This window comes from Colossoma macropomum, unplaced genomic scaffold (assembly GCF_904425465.1).
Source record: "Colossoma macropomum unplaced genomic scaffold, Colossoma_macropomum, whole genome shotgun sequence".
In the NCBI taxonomy this organism is placed as follows: Eukaryota; Metazoa; Chordata; class Actinopteri; order Characiformes; family Serrasalmidae; genus Colossoma; species Colossoma macropomum.
In genome coordinates this window covers 5,631,540-5,651,155 of record NW_023494800.1, presented here as the reverse complement: position 1 = coordinate 5,651,155, position 19,616 = coordinate 5,631,540, and the positions used below count along the sequence as shown (strand labels likewise).

The 19,616-nt window shown below is 39.1% G+C and overlaps 1 protein-coding gene across 1 annotated transcript in view; it reads left to right on the top strand.

Moving 5' to 3' along the window:
- The window catches only part of dym (dymeclin), a 168,318-nt gene that overhangs the window by 84,839 nt on the left and 63,863 nt on the right, over positions 1-19,616 (top strand). The window contains exon 14 of the mRNA XM_036589130.1: positions 19,096-19,201. Coding sequence (XP_036445023.1) covers positions 19,096-19,201 — 106 coding nt within the window. The remainder of the gene's footprint in view (positions 1-19,095; positions 19,202-19,616) is intronic.

Below are 19,616 nucleotides of genomic sequence, written 5' to 3'. Positions count from 1 at the left end.
TTTCTTGGGGATATAATTCTATTGCACTTTTCTTGTTTTTAATGTTTTTCTCCCTTTTTTTTTGTCATCACAACCTCCTGCCTGGAAGTAGGCAAGTAACAGTGAATTTGTTGCAGGAAAATTACTTAAACCCCTTTAAACTCTCTGGGCTGCTGAATAATTTGTATTAGCTACTGCAGATTCATACTGGATTAAAATCACTCCACAATTATTACCGTCAGACTGTAAAACTACACACACTGCAGATTCATACTGGATTAAAATCACTTCACAATTATTACTGTCAGACTGTAAAACTACACACACTGCAGATTCATACTGGATTAAAATCGCTCCACAATTATTACTGTCAAACTGTAAAACTACACACTGCAGATTCATACTGGATTAAAATCACACCACAATTATTACTGTCAAACTGTAAAACTACACACTGCAGATTCATACTGGATTAAAATCACTCCACAATTATCACAATTATTACTGTCAGACTGTAAAACTACACACACTGCAGATTCATACTGGATTAAAATCACTCCACAATTATTACCGTCAGACTGTAAAACTACACACTGCAGATTCATACTGGATTAAAATCACTCCACAATTATTACTGTCAGACTGTAAAACTACACACACTGCAGATTCATACTGGATTAAAATCACTCCACAATTATTACCGTCAGACTGTAAAACTACACACACTGCAGATTCATACTGGATTAAAATCAGTCCACAATTATTTTCTTGGGTAAAATTAACCCAGCTTTAATAGAACTAAACTATCTAAACTTTTGGAAAGAACCCCAGACCTCTTGCTCGGATTCTGAAAATCTCTTCATTTCTGAAGTCTCAAGGTTGTCATGTGTGGTGTCAGTGTTGCGCTGTGTTCGAGATGTTCAGTCTGACCTTACTTTACACATCTAAAGAAAACCAGGTGCTGTTACTGCAACCTGCACAAACCTCCTTCCTTACTGCCGTTAGACCACAAACTCATTAGAGAAAAGTGCAGGAGAGTTTTCTTCCTTCAGTTATGAAAAGCAAACATTCACTAAAGCTCATTAAACAAATGAAAGCATTTTGTTATTCTAAGAGGTTTTTTAACATGTTGGGCTGGTTGGGAAATGTTGCTCTCCCCTTTCATTCGCTCTTTTAGTAGTTGGGTTTTTCCTCCTTTCCTGTTTCAGTGTTTAGTTTGGCTGAATAGTGTTTGCGGCTCCAGTGTGTGACCGTGTTTAGTTCCTGTGTTCACCACATTATTCTCCAGTGTGTGATCCGTCCTGGTTTTATAAACCTGTGTGTGCGTGGTTGGGGTCAGATCTGAGCTGGACCTCATTAATAATGTGAGACAGTGGGCCAACGAGAGAGAGAGAGAAACACAGAGCTGTTGACAGCTACCACACACACACACACATAACTGCCCACTCTCTTCCTCTGACATGCAGAGAAAAACATAGTAATGTACTCATAAGCACAAAAACGTGAGCTTGGGTGGTAAAACTTAATGAGTTATACTGCAGTATTGATAAGTGAAGCCGATATTTCAAAACTGTGTCAAATTTCAGAAAAACTAAGCTTGTTAGTGGCTCAACGACAGCTAAGAGCTACACTTACTGCTCGACACGTTTGATTTCAGCTTTGTCTGACACCAGTCACTGGACTTTGCTTTCTCAGATATCCACTAAATCAGGGATCGGCAACCCAAATGTTAGGAAGAGCCATTTTGTCAAGTTTCAACAAAAATCTAACCACTTTGGGAGCCACAACATTTCATGTCCATTTCATTGAAGTAACGTTTCGCCATCTTGGCTGTGAATATGTCTCGGTATGTGCTGATGTACAAGTAAAGGCTAAAAAATAGAATATAAACAAAAACACAGACACACTTTGCTCTGCTTTAAGCTTGAGCTCAGCTATAGCGCAGAATTTTGAACAAGTAGCTGCTGAACGAGAAGCTGACTTATTAGTGTTTGACAGTTTCTTGTTTCAGAATAAACGTATCAGGAAACCAACTGGATTGATTATGAATGCAAATAAGTCCAGTTGTCTCCTGATCATCCATGTTCATCCTGAATGTTTCTCTTTGCCGTTTCGTTAACTGATAGCTAGGTGAGATTGCTGTCTGTGTTGCTATGGTGACCAGCAGTCTGCGCACCAACCTTCAGGGTTAAAGGGTGAATTAGAAGTTCTACATTAACTCCAGCATTTAAGACCATCTATTGGTAAATCTGTATTGAAAGATCAGCAGAGCTTTATTTTACTGCAAAGGAGGATTATTTTACTTTTACTTAAAAATCTAATCCTTCTGTGGAGCCACAACAGGGCACAATCATAGTAATATCAGCATCGGTTAACTGGAACGAAGCCTGTGCTGTAAGGTACATTTGACCTGCTAACTACTCTGTCTAAATTAGCTTTGCCAAAACTCTACAGTCCCAACCCCCATTATGGAGGGAAAATCCTCGGCTAGCTCAGAGACCCTCCGTCATACTGTGTTTTATTTGGTAATTTGCCACAACACATGATATGACTTCTGATTCACATTGCCTATAGACAATATTGTGGCACTGGAGGCAGAGTTCTTTAGCCAGAGTAGTTTTGTTTCTGTTAATTCTGTCTTTTTTCCCTTGTTTTTCATCACAGAGCAGGTTTTGCTATGTGTGTTATGTATATCCTTGTGCTAAAGGATTCTCTGTATCATTGGGAGATCATGAGTACGATTCTCTACAGTGCTATACCAAAAATAAAAGGCTCATATCACCACGTTACTCCAGTATTTTTACTGATGCTGTTAAATCTGCATTCTGTCAGCATTGGCTGATATAGGCCAGCCGGTGTATCAGTCAGACTCTACCAATAACTAATCACAGATGTTCTTTGGGAGTTTGGATGAATCCAGGCAGTCACATCGTTTGACAAATTGTTGCTAATGACCAATAAATCATTTTGGTCAAAATCAAAAACCTCATGTCAAGTTTTATGTTGTATAAATATGTTTCAGTATGTAACAATACAGTGTATAGCAGTACAGTTGCAGTATGATAGTGTGTTCATGTTATGCAGTGCTGATTCTAATTGATGACTGAACACACCCTGGCAGGACTGTGACATATGTAATGTGGCTGTAGTCCACTGTTCCACTACCCATTAGCCCTGTGTGCCAAGAAACACTTTCTGCCTTCCACTGCAGTCCCCGGCTGTGATCAGCTGCAGATTTTCACGAGGCACTGTGCTTGAGTCTGTTTCCCTGCTCTTAGTAGTCGCTCAGAGATCATAGAAATCCCCTCCTTTTTGTTGATTTTATTCGTGTTTGCTCTGTTATGTGAATGTTTACTGCTTTGTCAGCGTGTATTACAGAGCTCTCAGCACTGCACTGCAGAGTTGGGTTTTAGAAACAGCGCAAACTTTTTATTTCTTTTTCTCATTTATTCAATATATTGTCTTTGTTTTTGTTGCTATATATCAATATTCAGTAAACCGATCATGATTTTGAAATTTTGGGTGATGATTAATTGGCAAATAAATAATTGATGTTACTTACTGCCGCCCTCTAAAGGTGTTAACAAACATCAAATAAACAAACGTTACTCACCGCTGCCCTCTAAAGGTGTTATTAACAAACACAGAATAAACAAACATTACTCACTGCCGCCCTCTAAAGGTGTTATTAACATCAAATAAACAAACATTACTCACCGCCGCCCTCTAAAGGTGTTATTAACAAACACAGAATAAACAAACGTTACTCACCGCTGCCCTCTAATGGTGTTAACAAACATCAAATAAACAAAGATTACTCACTGCCGCCCTCTAAAGGTGTTATTAACATCAAATAAACAAACATTACTCATCGCCGCCCTCTAAAGGTGTTATTAACAAACACAGAATAAACAAACGTTACTCACCGCTGCCCTCTAATGGTGTTAACAAACATCAAATAAACAAAGATTACTCACTGCCGCCCTCTAAAGGTGTTATTAACATCAAATAAACAAACATTACTCACTGCGGCCCTCTAAAGGTGTTATGAACATCAAATAAACAAATATTACTCACTGCTGCCCTCTAAAGGTGTTAGCAAACATCAAATAAACAAACATTACTCATCGCCGCCCTCTAATGGTGTTAACAAACATCAAATAAACAAAGATTACTCACTGCCGCCCTCTAAAGGTGTTATTAACATCAAATAAACAAACATTACTCATCGCCGCCCTCTAAAGGTGTTATTAACAAACACAGAATAAACAAACGTTACTCACCGCTGCCCTCTAATGGTGTTAACAAACATCAAATAAACAAAGATTACTCACTGCCGCCCTCTAAAGGTGTTATTAACATCAAATAAACAAACATTACTCACTGCGGCCCTCTAAAGGTGTTATGAACATCAAATAAACAAATATTACTCACTGCTGCCCTCTAAAGGTGTTAGCAAACATCAAATAAACAAACATTACTCACTGCTGCCCTCTAAAGGTGTTATTAACGTCAAATAAACAAACATTACTCACTGCTGCCCTCTAAAGGTGTTAACAAACATCAAATAAACAAATGTTACTGACCGCTGCCCTCTAAAGGTGTTATTAACAAACATCGAATAAACAAACGTTACTCACTGCCGCCCTCTAAAGGCGTTAACATAAACAAACATTACTCACCATTACCATCTAAAGTTGTTATTAATAAGCATCAAATAAACAAGTTACTCACTGCCGCCCTCTAAAGATGTCATTAACAAACATAAAATATACAAACATTACATATTAAGTGTTTACAGTTTACAAACACCAAATAAATAAAGGCATTCTTAGCAAACATATTAATAATAATTAAATGATTAATAATAATATATTATTAATAATAATTGCAATCAGGCCTAGTGTTCATGCACTGTGATTGAGTTAAGTCTCTTTTCTAATGTGTAAAACAAAATAAAATGCTTTTGGCAAAATAAATACATCATAAAAAAAATAATAAATAGAGCAAACGCAGAGATCCAGTATACAGGCAGCGTTCCTGTTGCATCAGGCATTGCCTCACACTGCATTTCAAACAGTTATTTTATTCTTTAAAAACATTTTAGGTTATAATTTTCTTTAAAAATGTGATTTACTATGTAAAGTTGCCTTCAGCACTCCTGCGGGTGTTCAGGTTCTCTCTGAGTCAGCAGGATTACCCTCAGCTTATTTCTCTTTTTTTTAACCCAGCGTTTGGGCACTTAAATAGCTCTGGTAAAAATCAAGCACTGGAACAAAATGCGCTTCTCCTGACTGAACGAGCACTCAGAACAGTCGAGATACCCGTGTTACTGTTTTATGTCGAAAATGCTTTTAGGAAAAGACCCTCTTCGCTATTTTCTGTGTGGTTTGAAGGCATTTTGTCATTTTCATTTATATAGTAATGTTGAGCTATTTCTCTCTGTAGACGCAGAGCGAGTGAAGCAGCTTGTGTGTTATTAGAGCGCTTTGTCTTTGATGCCTGAGCTCCTGATTGCTGCTCCGCTCTTGCGGTCGAGTGTTGAAGTAGTTTAATGACTCCAGTCTGCCCAGAGGAGTCTTCTTCCTGTGTGGACAGGAAGTCAGAGGAAACATGAGGCCAAATTCGCATTAGTCACAAAGGATGAGCCAGATTTGGACCACACACTGCTGTCTCTGTCTCTCTCTCTCTCTCTCTCTCTCTCTCTCTCTCTCTCTCTCTCTCTCTCTCTTTGACTTGCGTCTCCTTCCTATATGTGAACCGGCCTTGTATCATTCTTGTTGCTCACTCTTTATGATAAAGATGGCAGAAATATAAAGAAAAAAAGTCTCAGTAAGGGCCACTGAAGGCCACAGCACAGCTTCAATACACCTTCACATAGATGCTAGAAGTCGCTGGAACTGTACAAACGATGTTCCCTCTGTTGGCGTTTTGTTGAAGGTGGTGGGGAGCACTGTCTGAGTCTTCAGTCTAAAATCTATCATACATGTTCAACCAGGTTGAGATTGGCTAACTGTGAAGGCCAAAAGTGTCTGATTTACATCATTTTCATACTCATCAAATGATCCCTCGTGCCCTGTGGAGGGGGGGTGCTGTCCTCCTGAAGAGGCCAGTTATCTGCACTTACGTTTCTTTACTCATTTATTTAGGTTTGTCCTTTAATTCGTCACTCGTCTGTACATGTTTGATTCATAGTAGGTGTGTGGCTCACTGTTTAAAAGTGGGTGCCGGATAAAACCTGTTAATTAACGTTAAAATGTTTTTTTTGTGCTGTTAAAAGTGTTACATTAATTAAATGTCTTTTGTAAGATTGCCTTTAACCATAATTCAGCAGTTTCACTAGTTCAGCTTGTTATTCTGACATTTAGTCTTGTATTGTAATGCAATAACAGTAAAGAGTAAAAACCATTAAAATAAATAAATACTGGTGAAATAAAGGTGACAGTCAGTGTGTTTACATGCGCTCAATAATCCCATCATAATCAGATTTCTGCAGTCATGTAAACACCATACTCCAATCTAGAAATCTGATTAAGAAATCTGATAGAGAGCTGGATTTTAGCTCAGTAATCAGACTTCTCAGTGCATGTGAACTCTTACTCTGATTTCTTTCGGATTTCTCAGTCTGCGCATGTGCGAGAATGACGGCGGTACCAGAAATAAGCGAGCAGCGTCACCACAAGACGCAGCAAAACACTTTTGGACCGGCGCTGAAACCAAACACGAAATAAAGGATTTAAATATTCTTCATTTTCTAGATGCTGTATGTTCATATCTTCAGGTAAAGTGGTACAATGTTTAAAAAAAAAAAAAAGCAGTGGCATGAAGTTTGAGTTTCACGTTACATTTACGTCTCGTCGTCTTCTGTGAGTTTATTGGCAGGTTGCAAAGCTGAAGTCTGATTACTATCTGACTCATGTAGACCCAGAGTTTCCTCATTTGATTACTCAAGAGCATGTAAACGTGTTGATCGAATTACTGACAGAATTATTGAGTGCGTGTAAACACGCTCAGTATGTTTTTTGTGAATTTACATTCACTTTCACTTAAACTGAAATCGGCTGGTGTCATTTTATACTTTAATTTTAAAACGTATTTATTACCACAGTACTTCGAGCCAAACCGTGCTTTACTGATCAATACGATTGTCAGTTCTCGGGTCTTCTTAACGTCAAATTAACATAGAAATTACCCAGAATATAAACGTTCACAGCTCACCAATGGAGCACGCATCAGCTTTAAATGGTACCATGAGGTGCAGTGGATACATACACTATAAATAAACTCCTAATTCTTCGTTTTTTATCAGTTCTCTTCATTAAAGTCTAGTTCACTACGTTGCTCTCATGCTTAAGATTAGGTTTGGATACAATTTGTATGTGTTTAAAAAAAGCAGTGATACTTTCACTGATATCAGTAATACCATGGGTTGTCAGTGTCAGCCAATATTACCAGCCAACCAATATATTGATTCAGGCTGTACTAAAAATGCATTGTGATGCATCAAACTGTAAATGACGATTCAACTGCATTGATATTGGAGTGCTTTAATCAAATAAATTGCTGTTGTTGGAAGAAAACCTTGTATATCCAAAATGATAACTTTACAGGAGAAGGAAAAAACACTTTACTTTTAATGTAAGTCAATGGAACCAGACTTTTTTCCAAGTCATTTTGACCTGTTTTTTTTTGGTCCATTCATCATGAAATTTACATACACTGTAAAGGCCAACAGGTATTTTCAAATGGTCAAAAACTGAAAAATGTCAAAAATGGAGATACAAGGTTTTCTTCCGACAGCAGCGAAATATATTTTGCATAAATAGCCTTTGCAGAAAGGTTTCTTCCCTGTAGAGGGTGTGTTTATTTATTTTTACCTGGAAAACCAACAACAGATCATGTAATTCGACTGGCGGTATTCAAACCTTTGCGACCGACTGTATGTTTAACAATAATTGTAAATCATACAAAAATAACTGAATCAAGTTGTGGTGACGTTCTTTGTGATGTATTAAATTGTTTTCTAAATTGTTTTTTACCTAAATCACATCATTGTGAGATCAGAGATTTCCATCCCTGAGCACTCAGAGCTTTCATATTCTATTCTATTCTATTCTATTCTATTCTATTGTGCCTTTATTATCATGGCCTGCTGCAGTCTCCTCTCCAGGTTATCTAGCACCTTCACAGTTAACACTTAACAGCTTAGCTTAAGAAAAACGGCGCCTCACTGGGGAACTGATACAGACTGGCATGGTGACTCTGCTGTTAATGATTTAACTGCCCTCCCGAGACCTGTTTGCAAGAACGAGAGGAATTCTTCATCTGGGTCTACACCAGTTATTGATTTTCTAAGCGATGTCCGAGTCAATCCAGGCCGACTGCTGCGCCTCGATTGCGCTAATTGGTATGAACATGAATCCTGATGGCCGTCGTTCTTAAACTGATATTGACTGCTTTGATCTTCAATACACTCCAGCTGTACGCTTTCTTTTTGACGAGCGTGATGGATCCGTGGCCTCCGTTATGACCTTATGATGGAGTTTGCTCCTCTTCCTCCAGATGCTCCTGCTTCCCACCGTTCTTCTTCTGCCGTGTCACCTTCAGGGAGTCAGCCAGCATTCCACATCACACTCAGAATGAAGACCACCCTCTTCTTGTCTCATACTCTCACATTCTTCTACTTCTGCTTATGTGTGCCGTATATTGTAATAGGTGGTATGTCCAAAATATCACATCACACAATATTTTACATTAATGCTGGTATTACAGGGTTGGCAAGTATTTTGTTTTTCCTGTTCGGCCTGCATAAGAAATGTTTCACTCGAGGGCAGCAAATACAGATCTGTACTGTACAAAAGTCAGAGACCTTTATTTATTAATTTATTGGCAAAATTGCCATTAAATACAAGTTATTCACTTTAAAGTCAAAGAAAAAAAGTTTCCAATACTGGAGTTCAAAAACAGATTAAAAGACACAGAGAAAATCGGGCTCCTAACAACCACCTGGAAGACCTGGTAGACACCAAAACTGCCCCCATCAGATAAACAGCACTTCAAGCTTTCATCTCTGAGAGAGAGGAGAAAATCAAGCTGCTTCAGATCTGAAAACATCCACAGGTGTTTCTGTCCATCCTTCCACTGTGAGAAGACGACTCAGCGCTGTGGGTCTGAAAGGATGTGTAGCTGTTCAAGAAGAACCTCACTGAGAAAAGGAGACGGACACATCAAACAAAGAAGCTGAACAGTGGACTGACCACCTCAGAGTCCAGACCTCAACACCACTGAATGTGTTTGATTACTTCAGAAAATGATCAGCCAGCTTCTAAGACTGAACTTTGGAGGTGTGTCAGCAGATTCTTTCAGAAACTGAAAGTGAGTCTCCTGAAAAGAATGAAAGTTGTAATAAAGGTAAAGAGTGACACACTGAATACTGAAAAACATGATGTTATCTTTAGCTGTTGAGGCTTCTGTGTAAATTGTTAAAGCTGTTTTGCTGATGCTGAAAAACAACTTGTACTTAAGTCATTTTGACAGGGTATGAAAAATGAAGGGTGGTCTCTGACTTTGCAAAGTATTGCACCTGTGCTTCCGATGGAAACCTACCTTCTTTCATTCACCCGCTTTTTCGACCACTGAGACCCACTAACTGAACATCGCCCAACAAGACATGTTTGGTATCTGAGGTTCTTTAGTTTTGAACTGGAGCTACGAGGTTAATGTAGCTCATGCTGCCTTCAAGTCCTCTTTGGATGTTCCTGCTTATGACTTCGGAGGTCGTAAGTCCGACTTGATTTGTGTTCAAGTGGTTTTGGTTGGAAATAAGTGGAAATAATGTTTTCGGTTTATTTTTATTTTTCTGTTATTAAAGAGAGTCTGTGTATATACATTCTGTATATCTGTATTTCCATGTGTGGATGGTTTCAGCCTGCAGTATTAATGTTGTGGCTGATGAATAACTGAAAAACGGTCAGTTTATCAGCTGCTCTCATTGTTTTTTTTGACACGCCACCAACTCGGAAACTCAGGGCTTATCAAAAAATCAGAGTTTCCCACCAGTAAATGCGACACTGTGGTGCCATTCATGTACATCCATCTCGTAAATACGATATTTCCGACACGACTTGAAGGCAGCATAACACGTAATGGAAGCTTATACCCCACCGGTTAGCACTGTGCAAACTGCATGCCTAAATGATCAGACACTCATCTTAGACATGTGGAGTTGTTCAGTATCTCTAATAGACTTGCTTATGTGGTCTCTGACACCATATGACCCACTGCTATCTATAAACACGGATGAATGTTTGATGACTTAGAGGATAATGGCATAATCTGTTACAGGTTCAGTGCAAAACTAAAGGAGGTTGACTACTTTGGGGGTATTTTTTATTTTTTTGGACGAACTATTCCTTTAATTGTGTGTGAGAGAGAGCGAGAGTGTGAAAAGCTGAGCGATGCTGCAGGAGTCTGGTCTGGGTAGGTGAGAGACAGAGCTGGCTATTTTTAACAGTGAGAGCCACCAGGGGAGCGGAGTGCCGTCTACTGCTCTTCCTCCACATTTCACACACACACACACAGGGACAGAACAGCGGGGTAAAAATAGAGGGGGGAAAGGCAGCGAAGGGAAAGTTTCAAAAGACTGACACTGTGAGAAAAAAGGAAATGTCGAAGAAGAATAAACACAGTAGAGAGAGAAAGAAAAGAGCTTGAGGAAAAGTGGGTGAGAGAGCTGTGGATTTTACGGCTCTCTGTCTCACCTCTCTCTCTCTCTCTCTCTCAATCTCTCTGTGCATGATTGGATGTGTTTGTCTGGGAATGTGTTTGTGTCTGTGACACACACACACACACACTAGAGCAGACAGTCGGTCTGATAACGCTGCGTGTGTGTCCGTGTGCCGCAGGTCAGGCTCTGTGCTGTCTCAGTAGGTCACAGTGACACAGCTTCCAGCACTCTGTCTAGCCCAAACACGGCAGACAGACAGTGCTGCAGTCTGCCACTCTGTACTGCTCCTGATTCTACCCAGACACAAGCACCTGCCACTGAACTGTCTGTGTCTCTAACACACTGAGTACCGAACTGAACTGTCTGTTCATCTTCCGCTTGCTTCAAAACTGAAAATTCACCAGTTTACAGCGCTCAGCTGCTCATGCTCTCTCTCTCTCTGTGTTTGTGTAGATTTCTTTGCCCTATTTTAAGGCCGGTTTGCCCCTCGCGACAAATTTTCACAATCTGTTGCGATTCTCCAGATCCGGATCTCGATCAGAAGCAACTGACATCAGGGACGATCTGGTAGTTTGAGAGGAGAAGCGAGTGAATCTTTAGCCCACTGATCGAACTCTGAAGGGATCTGAGACTCTCCGATATTATCAAACATGTTTGATATTTATGACTCAAAACGTTCACGAGTCCTGCGGTGTGAGAAGGTCAGAGATTTACACAACGAGTGATTCAAACAGCAACTAATGAGAGAGCTAGAAGAGCAGAGACAGAGGAGTGTAAAACAGGCAGAAGTAAGTAAGTTTAGCTTTGTTTGTGTCATGTGATCTGAGGAGATCTGGGAGTTTGAGTTCTTATTCATAGCCCAAACTCATTGTGTTATACCCTCTCTTTGCCTTGTCGTCTAGTCTGAGCTCCCTCACGACAGAAAGACAAGAAATTCTGTAACAAACTGACGTGAAGTGTGTGATGCTCTCTGTTTTAGAAATCTTTTAAGATTTTAAAAGTCATGTAGTGAACGCCCAGCCTTAGAACCGCTTTATCTGTCTGGAATCACTAAAATCGGTTACTGTTCTTCTTAGAATTAGAGATGGCACAAAACCACTTTTTCCTTTTCCGATACTCATTCTGATATTGAGACATTGTTAACGGCCGATACAGATCTGGAGCCGGAATCACAGAAGCCCCATTTTTGATAAAGAAGCGAATCTTCTTAAATGTGCTTCTTTCCCCCAACTACAAACACAAAATACAGTAAATTATTGTTCTTAAAAAAAAAAAGTCTCAAGATTTTTCCAAATTTCTTTAAGGCCTGAAACATACTTTACACAAAGACATGAACGCAGATGCTTCGAGCTACACAGGCGGGATTTTGCACATAGTTGTGTTCAAAATGTGTTACAACACATTTCATAACGCAACGCAAGCACAACCTGCTTTCTGAGCATTACAGCGTTATTGTCAGAACGAGTGATATTCTTGAAAAACAATGTTCTTAATTTTTTTTTACTGTTATGTCTTGTGCTTGTCTTAGACTGTAAGAGTTGACAAGGTGAACCTCTTAAACTGTAATGACTTTCACAAAAAAGAATTGTTAAACCAACCTGGTGGTTATTTTGTGCGTTTCCAGTTCTTGTTTGAAAAATAGTTTTTTTCCCCTCTTCATTTTGTTGCTTTGGGCTCTGATGTGATTAAACCGAAAAACAGGTTCACGGAAATATGGTATCATTTCTGGTAATCTGTAAAATGTAACATGATATTAATAGTCCACATAACAAATAACCTACAATTAAGATTTTCTGAAGAAAATAATAATTAAGACCTTCTAAAGACAATATTTAAGCTTTTAAGGAATTGCATTTTAAAAAAAAATACTTATGAACTTCTTAGTGTTTGTCTTAAGATCCTTTTTAAGTGTTTTCTCTTTCCCCTTAGGAAAGCTATCGTGAATCTAGCACCTGAATTAAAACATAGCTTTTTTTAATGGAAGAACTTAAAGCCTTAAAGCATTAAAAAGTCACGTATTATGCAGAAACTACTCATTCATTCAATAAACCTCACAGCTAACAACATCACATCATACAGTGTGAATAAGAGCTGTTTCAGTGTAGATTTTGACAGGATTGAATCATGTTCATTCTCTTTTCATCTCCAATATTAGATCAAGCAGTTTCTGCCTGGTTCCCATACTCATCACTACCAATATGACATCTTCCTTAGAATATACAGTGTATTTGCACATTGGCCATTTTATTGGAAACACCCACACTTTGAAGATTTACAGTTTACAGACTAATGGTTGCTGTACAGTTTATCATGTAGATAACCGGAGTTATCATGGAGAATGAGAGTAGAACCAAAGTACCAAACCCCTTTCTGTCTGTTGACAAAGTGAGCCCCTGCTTAAATAACTCCGTCCTCCTTGGCTGTAAATACGATTTCTTACAATCCCCTTTTTTCCCCCGATTGTGTTTGTGATTACACGTTCTCCTCATATCTGCTGTTTATGGGAAAACTGCAGCAATAATATTTTTGTTGTTGTAGCGCTTGAAAGTACTGTAAGTGTTGTTGTGTGTCTTTGCGGCTACAAGATTAATATTTGACAAGGAATGGCTGCGGATTAGATATTCTGCTTCTGGCGCAAAGCTGCCAAAAACAGGACGCAGACTGGAACTAGAAAAACAATGTCTCTAAAACATAATCACTGATCTGTACATTCAGCATAGAGCTGTTTACTCACAGATTACTGTTTCTGTAGATAGCAGTCGGCACCCTAGGTGGTTTGAGGGTTCGCTTTAAGTCCGTCGCTGTTGATTATAGTAGTAAAAAATAATCTGTTGAGTATTTTCATTATTATTTGAGTAATCAAGAGTTTACAGAGTAGGCCAGACAATAAAAATCCACTTCACTGAACAGTAATAAACCGTGCATAGTCGTTTAAAGAATCCAGCCTACTTCACTGAAATAAGGAAGCAATTAAAAAGACTTTATTAAATATATTTACATGCGTACACTATACGCCCAAAGTATGTAGACATCTGCTCATCCAGTGTTTCTTCTGAAATGAAGGGTGTTAATAGGGAGTTTGAACCCCTTTGCTGCAGTAACAGCCTCTACTCTTCTGGAAAGGCTTTACACTAAATGTTGGAACATTGCTGTGAGGATTTGATTGAGCATTAGTGAGGTCAGGTACTGATGTTGGGTGACCAGTTCTGGATCACTCCAACTCATCCCAAAGGTACTGGATGGAGCTCCATCACTCCAGAGAACGCAGTTCCACTGCTCCACAGCCCAGTGCTGGGGGGCTTATACCCCTCTATCCTGCTCAGTGCATCCGATTTTGTTGCCATTGTTTTTCTATGTAGATTATATAGTAGCTCCGAAGGGGTGTCGGGATACTTTTTTTGTATGCGTGTGTGTGTGTGTGTGTGTGTGTGTGTGTGTGTGTATGTGTATATATATATATATATATATATATATATATATATATATATATATATATATATATATATATATATATTCCAGATAAATGGTTTTAGACAAGACTTTTGCACAGCACTGTGCATAAAAATGTGTGTTTTTAAGAGTTGTCTGTAGGGTGAGTGGATGTGCTGTGTGTATGTGTTTGATATGGAGGTTGTGTGCAGTTCGTGTGCAGGCCACCGCTCAAGGCTAGACATTGTGGGTTATGATTGATGAGGTCATCAGTGTGAATCATGTTTGACCTTTCCCATAATACTCCCCCCTCTCCATCATCAGCCTGCTTCCACAAGCGCAGCTACTTTAACCTGCTTCTGCAAACATGCAGTGCAGCTATGTTAACCTGCTTCTGCAGATGTGCAGCACGGCTACTTTATTCTGCTTCCACAATGTGCAGCTCAGCTTCTTTAACCTGCTTCTGCAAACATGCAGTGCAGCTGCTTTAACCTGCATTTACAAATGTGCAGTGCAGCTGCTTTAACCCACATTTACAGACGTGCAGTGCGGCTACTTTAACTGGCATTTCCGAACCTGTAGTGCAGCTACTTTAACCAGCTTCTGCAGACGTGCAGTGCAGCTGCTTTATTCTGCTTTTACAAACATGCAGCGCAGCTCTTTTAACCTGCTTCAATAAATGCGTAGTGCAGCTACTTTAACCTACATCTGCAAACGTGCAGCACAGCTGCTTTATACTGCTTCTACAAACATGCAGCGCAGCTCTTTTAACCTGCTTTCAGAAATGTGCAGCGCAGCTCCTTTAACCTTTTTCCACAAACGTGTAGCGCAGCTACATTAACCTCCAACCACTGCCATTCAGCCCAACACACAAACACACACACATACTGGCGCTGATGTTGACTTTATTCACATAAACATGCAGCATAAGTGGAGGTTTGAAGGTCACTATAAACAGTCGACAGCCCCGAGCTGACAGCAGCGCACACATATTCAGCAGATCTCCGAGTGCTGCGGCTCTGTTCTGTTCTGTTGGAGTGTAAAAGTGCATCGTGATGTGCTGAACTGTAGGTAGTGGTCCAACTGCATGTGTGCATGTAAAGCATACTGTGCAAAAGTTCTTCTGAGAAAATGATATGCAGAGCCAAAAAACATTTATTTCAACATTAGAATAAATAAAAATAAATAAACACTGTTTTGTTCAAGTCTGTAAGCTTAACCATTTCCAAATCTCTCCTTGAGGAACTTCTTGAGGTTTACAGTTACCATTCATTCTCTAGTTTGTCTAATCAGTCATTCATTAATTAAATCAGGTGCTGCTGATAGAATTGAACAAATCGATACAGCGAGACTGTTTGTTAACATGCACTCAATAATCCGATCATAATTGGATTTCTGCAGTCATCTGATTATTCAAATGGTCATGTAAACAGCACACTCCGATCTAGAAATCCGATTAAGAAGTCATCAGAAGTAATCAGATTTCTCAGTGCATGTGAACTCTTACTCTGATTTCTTTCGGATTTCTCAGTCTGTGAATGTGTGAAAACAGACTGCTGTACCAGAAATAAGCAAGCAGTGTCGCCGCGAGACACAGTAAAACACTGTTGGAGTGACGCTGAAACCAAATACATGCTTGACAAAATAAGAAATTTAAATATTCTTAATTTTCTAGATGCTGTATGTTTGTATTTTCAGGTAAAGTGGCGCGGTGTTTAAAAGCCGTGGCATGAAGTTTGAGTTTTACATTTACGTCACGTCTTCTTCTTTAAGTGTATTGACTGGTTGCAAAGCAGAAATCTGATTACTATCTGACTCATGTTTCCCCATTATCTGATTACTAAAGTGCATGTAAATGCATTGATCGGATTACTGACAAAATCAGATTTTCTGCAGTTATCGGATTATTAAATGCATGAAAACACGCTTAATGTTTTTTGTTACTGTTGTAAAGTCCTTGGGCTTAAGAAAGAAGCTATATGGATTACAGTTATTATTATTACATACCAGATCTCATTTTCACATCCAGATTAAGGTTTAAATCCTAGCCTAAACACAATTTCCAGTGGGGATTTACCATTTACACTTCAATTCAGGCCTAGACTAGGCTTAATCTATGTCTGGTAGACCAGCCCATAGAGTTTTTCCTGGCAAAAAAACAAACTTGCTGCCATGATCAATTTTTAAAGAATTTTCTTGACTTCCTAAAGCCAGCAGTATCCTTCAAACCACAACGTTTTGAGGCGAAACAACTTAAACAGCCAAAACAAAGCTGTGGTTTGAGTTCGAGTGCAAAGCAACAATATAGCTAAAGAATTATGATCAAATTGTTTGCTAAAGGTAACACTTTATTTGGATGGTCCACTGTAGATGCTTTGTAAATGCTCAGTCTGTCTATAAGTAACATTCAACTAAATATCCATTAAATGCAATTAAACTTCATATTCAGTGTGAAGGAGTTTATTAGATCTGTCCCTAACCCTAATCTTAACCCCCAGGCAAAACCCACATCTACTCCTAACCTTAACCCTAGCCTTAATATTGTTGATAATCAACTTAACATCACCAGTTTGTTAATGATTTCAGTGTCTGTAGAGCATCTATAGGGCACCATCCAAAAAAAAGTCTGACCAAGAATTATAATCAAATTGTTTGGAAGGAGATTCGAACCTTTCTGTCTTGTTTATGCTTTTAGAGGATCTGAGTGACGCTGATGCTGTTTTGGACTTCTGTTCGGAGTCATTTATTGAAATCTGTCTGAGCGTTTAATCTGGCTTTAGCCATCTACACCATGATCAGTGGTTGTTCAGTAAGAATTACCATGTTTAATGTAAACGCTGTGAAGCAACATGAAAGTAATGAAGAATGCTGGCTATTTGTACCTGGTGTTTACGCTATAGGAGTTGAGGGGTGATGTTCTGTTTAACGCTGCTCCACAAACACAAACAGAGAATCTGATAAATACTGATACTGATCTGCTACAGAGAGTATACAGCTGTGCTTATAGTTACAGATCCTGTGCGTGCACAACATTAGCCCTTAGAAGTTGCTAACAGTGATAACAAAAACATGGTAGCTTTCTAGTAAATGCTTCTTACTCAGCGTATTGAAACAAGCAGAGACACTATCAAAAGTGAAGATTCTAAACTTTAATGTAAATAAAAATGTATCTTTTATTAAAGATTGAGTTAAATAAAAAGCTTTTATTCTGCATGCAGATACGTTTTGTGGAAATAATCTATCCTTTACATTTTTGCCATGTTTTCGCCATTCGTCACAGAATGTAACTTAAATGTAAATTAGAGATGCACCACAAAATTTCAGCCAAAACAGAAAAAAGGCTTAAATTTTTGACCGAAAATGGCAAAACATTAAACTGGTCTATGCTAAAGTGTCAAAATCGTAACACACAACAAATGAATTGTTAAGGTTTATGGCTGTTTCTTCTTTATCGAGTAACTGCAACTTAAGGCCCTTTTTTTCATTAATAGCTAAAATGCATTGCTCTGTAATAATAAAATATACCAGTCTTGCTTGAAATGTGAAAACATCTTTCCAAACTGTAAAAATATCATTTTTATCGCGGTCAGTTCCGCCTCTGCTGCGCCCCTCTGGTTCAACTCTGCTATAGGCGGGGATGACGTGTCTTCGTACCAAAGTACCATGACACGTCACAGTATGCAAGTCAGTCAACCAACATAACCGCCCCCTGATGTTGCCCTACTTGTGCCCAGAGCCATGCAGAGAGATGGCTCTGCTCGTGCCGTTCATAAATATGAGACCATACGAGCCGAGAGCGAGGGAAAACATCAGCGCCGTTTTTTCCATACACATCGTCTCATCGCATTTAGCATGTTATTTAGTATTCTAGTTAGTTATTATTGGTAATTCGTAGTTATTGTATGTGTAGATATTGTAGTTTTTAGCCTTTTAGACTTAACTAGCTTTATATTGTTAGGTATGGAAGCTATTTAGCTATAGATGCCCTTGGGAAACCATAAAGTATTACATTCTAACACTTTTATAGCTTCTAATAGTTAATATCTTTTAGCAAGCTGTTTAAAATTTAATTAGTCCTCTTGTTCTCTCTTTCTCAGCTTGGCGATTGTTGTCTTAGAGGCATTGTCAGCATTATAAAATTAATTCAGAAGCAAAAATAAAATGACAAGTTTTGCATTGCTTTTCCCGATGTTTCGTTTCAGTGTATTGCTAATGCAAATGTAATTCCATACATAACTATGAACTTAAACATGTCTTTTTGTAATTATTTCTATATACTATAGCAAAACAGTGTTAACTCAGCTTCTAAGGCTTTTGACACGAACGCACACAGATGTTTTAAACCTTTTGGGGCTTTTTCCTGTTGTTTTTTTTAATCTACTGACGAGAAGAACGTGCACTATTTAGTCGCCTCTGTTCACTCACCCTTTCTGTCTCAGCTGCCGTGACTCATTTTCTATATTTTGCCTCATGTTATTTTCGTCTGAATTGCTGTTCGTAGAAATTGTGAATAACTAGTGAAGGGTTTGATGTGCCCAGAAGGCCGGAGCCAGACTTATGACACAATCGCAACCCCAGCGGTGGCCAGACTTTTGTGAAATGAAAGGCACCTCAGCACTGTAGTCGTTTTAAGAAGCGGATTAAAAAGTGAAACAATAGAAAGGCAGCTTCTTTGTGTGAATGAGGCCTTCTCTCAACACTGGGAATTACTCTCTCCTTAGATCACGCAAAACTAAACAGCAATACCACGAGGGTGGCGTCCGTCGAAAACATTGGAATAACATGTTTTTGTTTTCTGCTGTTATAAAAGGCGTGGCCAAGTGGAGCACAAACAGGGTCACGTTTTCGTCTGGAGAAAGTCTTGCGCTGGCTTAGCTGCTGTTTGAGTGGTTGAGTGATTAAACTGACCTGGGTTTTTGTTGTTTTCTCTTTCTTTCTCTCTTCTCTCTGTCTCTCTCCAGCCTGTTTGCCCTGCTGTCAAAGAAGCACAATAAGGTTCTGGAGCAGGCCACGCAGTCTCTGCAGAGGCCGCTGGGAGCAGACGATAACGCGGCCCTCCCAGACTATGTGAGTACGGGCGCCTCTTTAGGAGAGGAGGGGAGGTGCAAGCTGATTGGTGGGTGGGCAGAAAAATGAATAAATAAAGTGGGTAAATGACTCAGTCCAAGTTATTGTGTGATCCAGTGTCTTCAGGGAGGGTGTCTAGTTCGATATATTAATAACCTAATTACTATTTAGATTAGGTGTGAGCAATAAAACGATTTTTTATAATAACAATCTACATTTGGGGTGTTTTTTCATTAAATCAGGAGTTTCCAGTCTTATCCTGTGTGGCAGGGGTGGCTGCTGGTTTTCATTCCGACAAAGCAGGAGCTCAAAAAGCACTCGTGAGCTGAGACTAATTGATTAAACAGGGTGGATAAGGTGAGTTTCAGCTTGTTTGGAGTGAAAACCTGCAGCCACACCGGCCCTTTGAGGATAA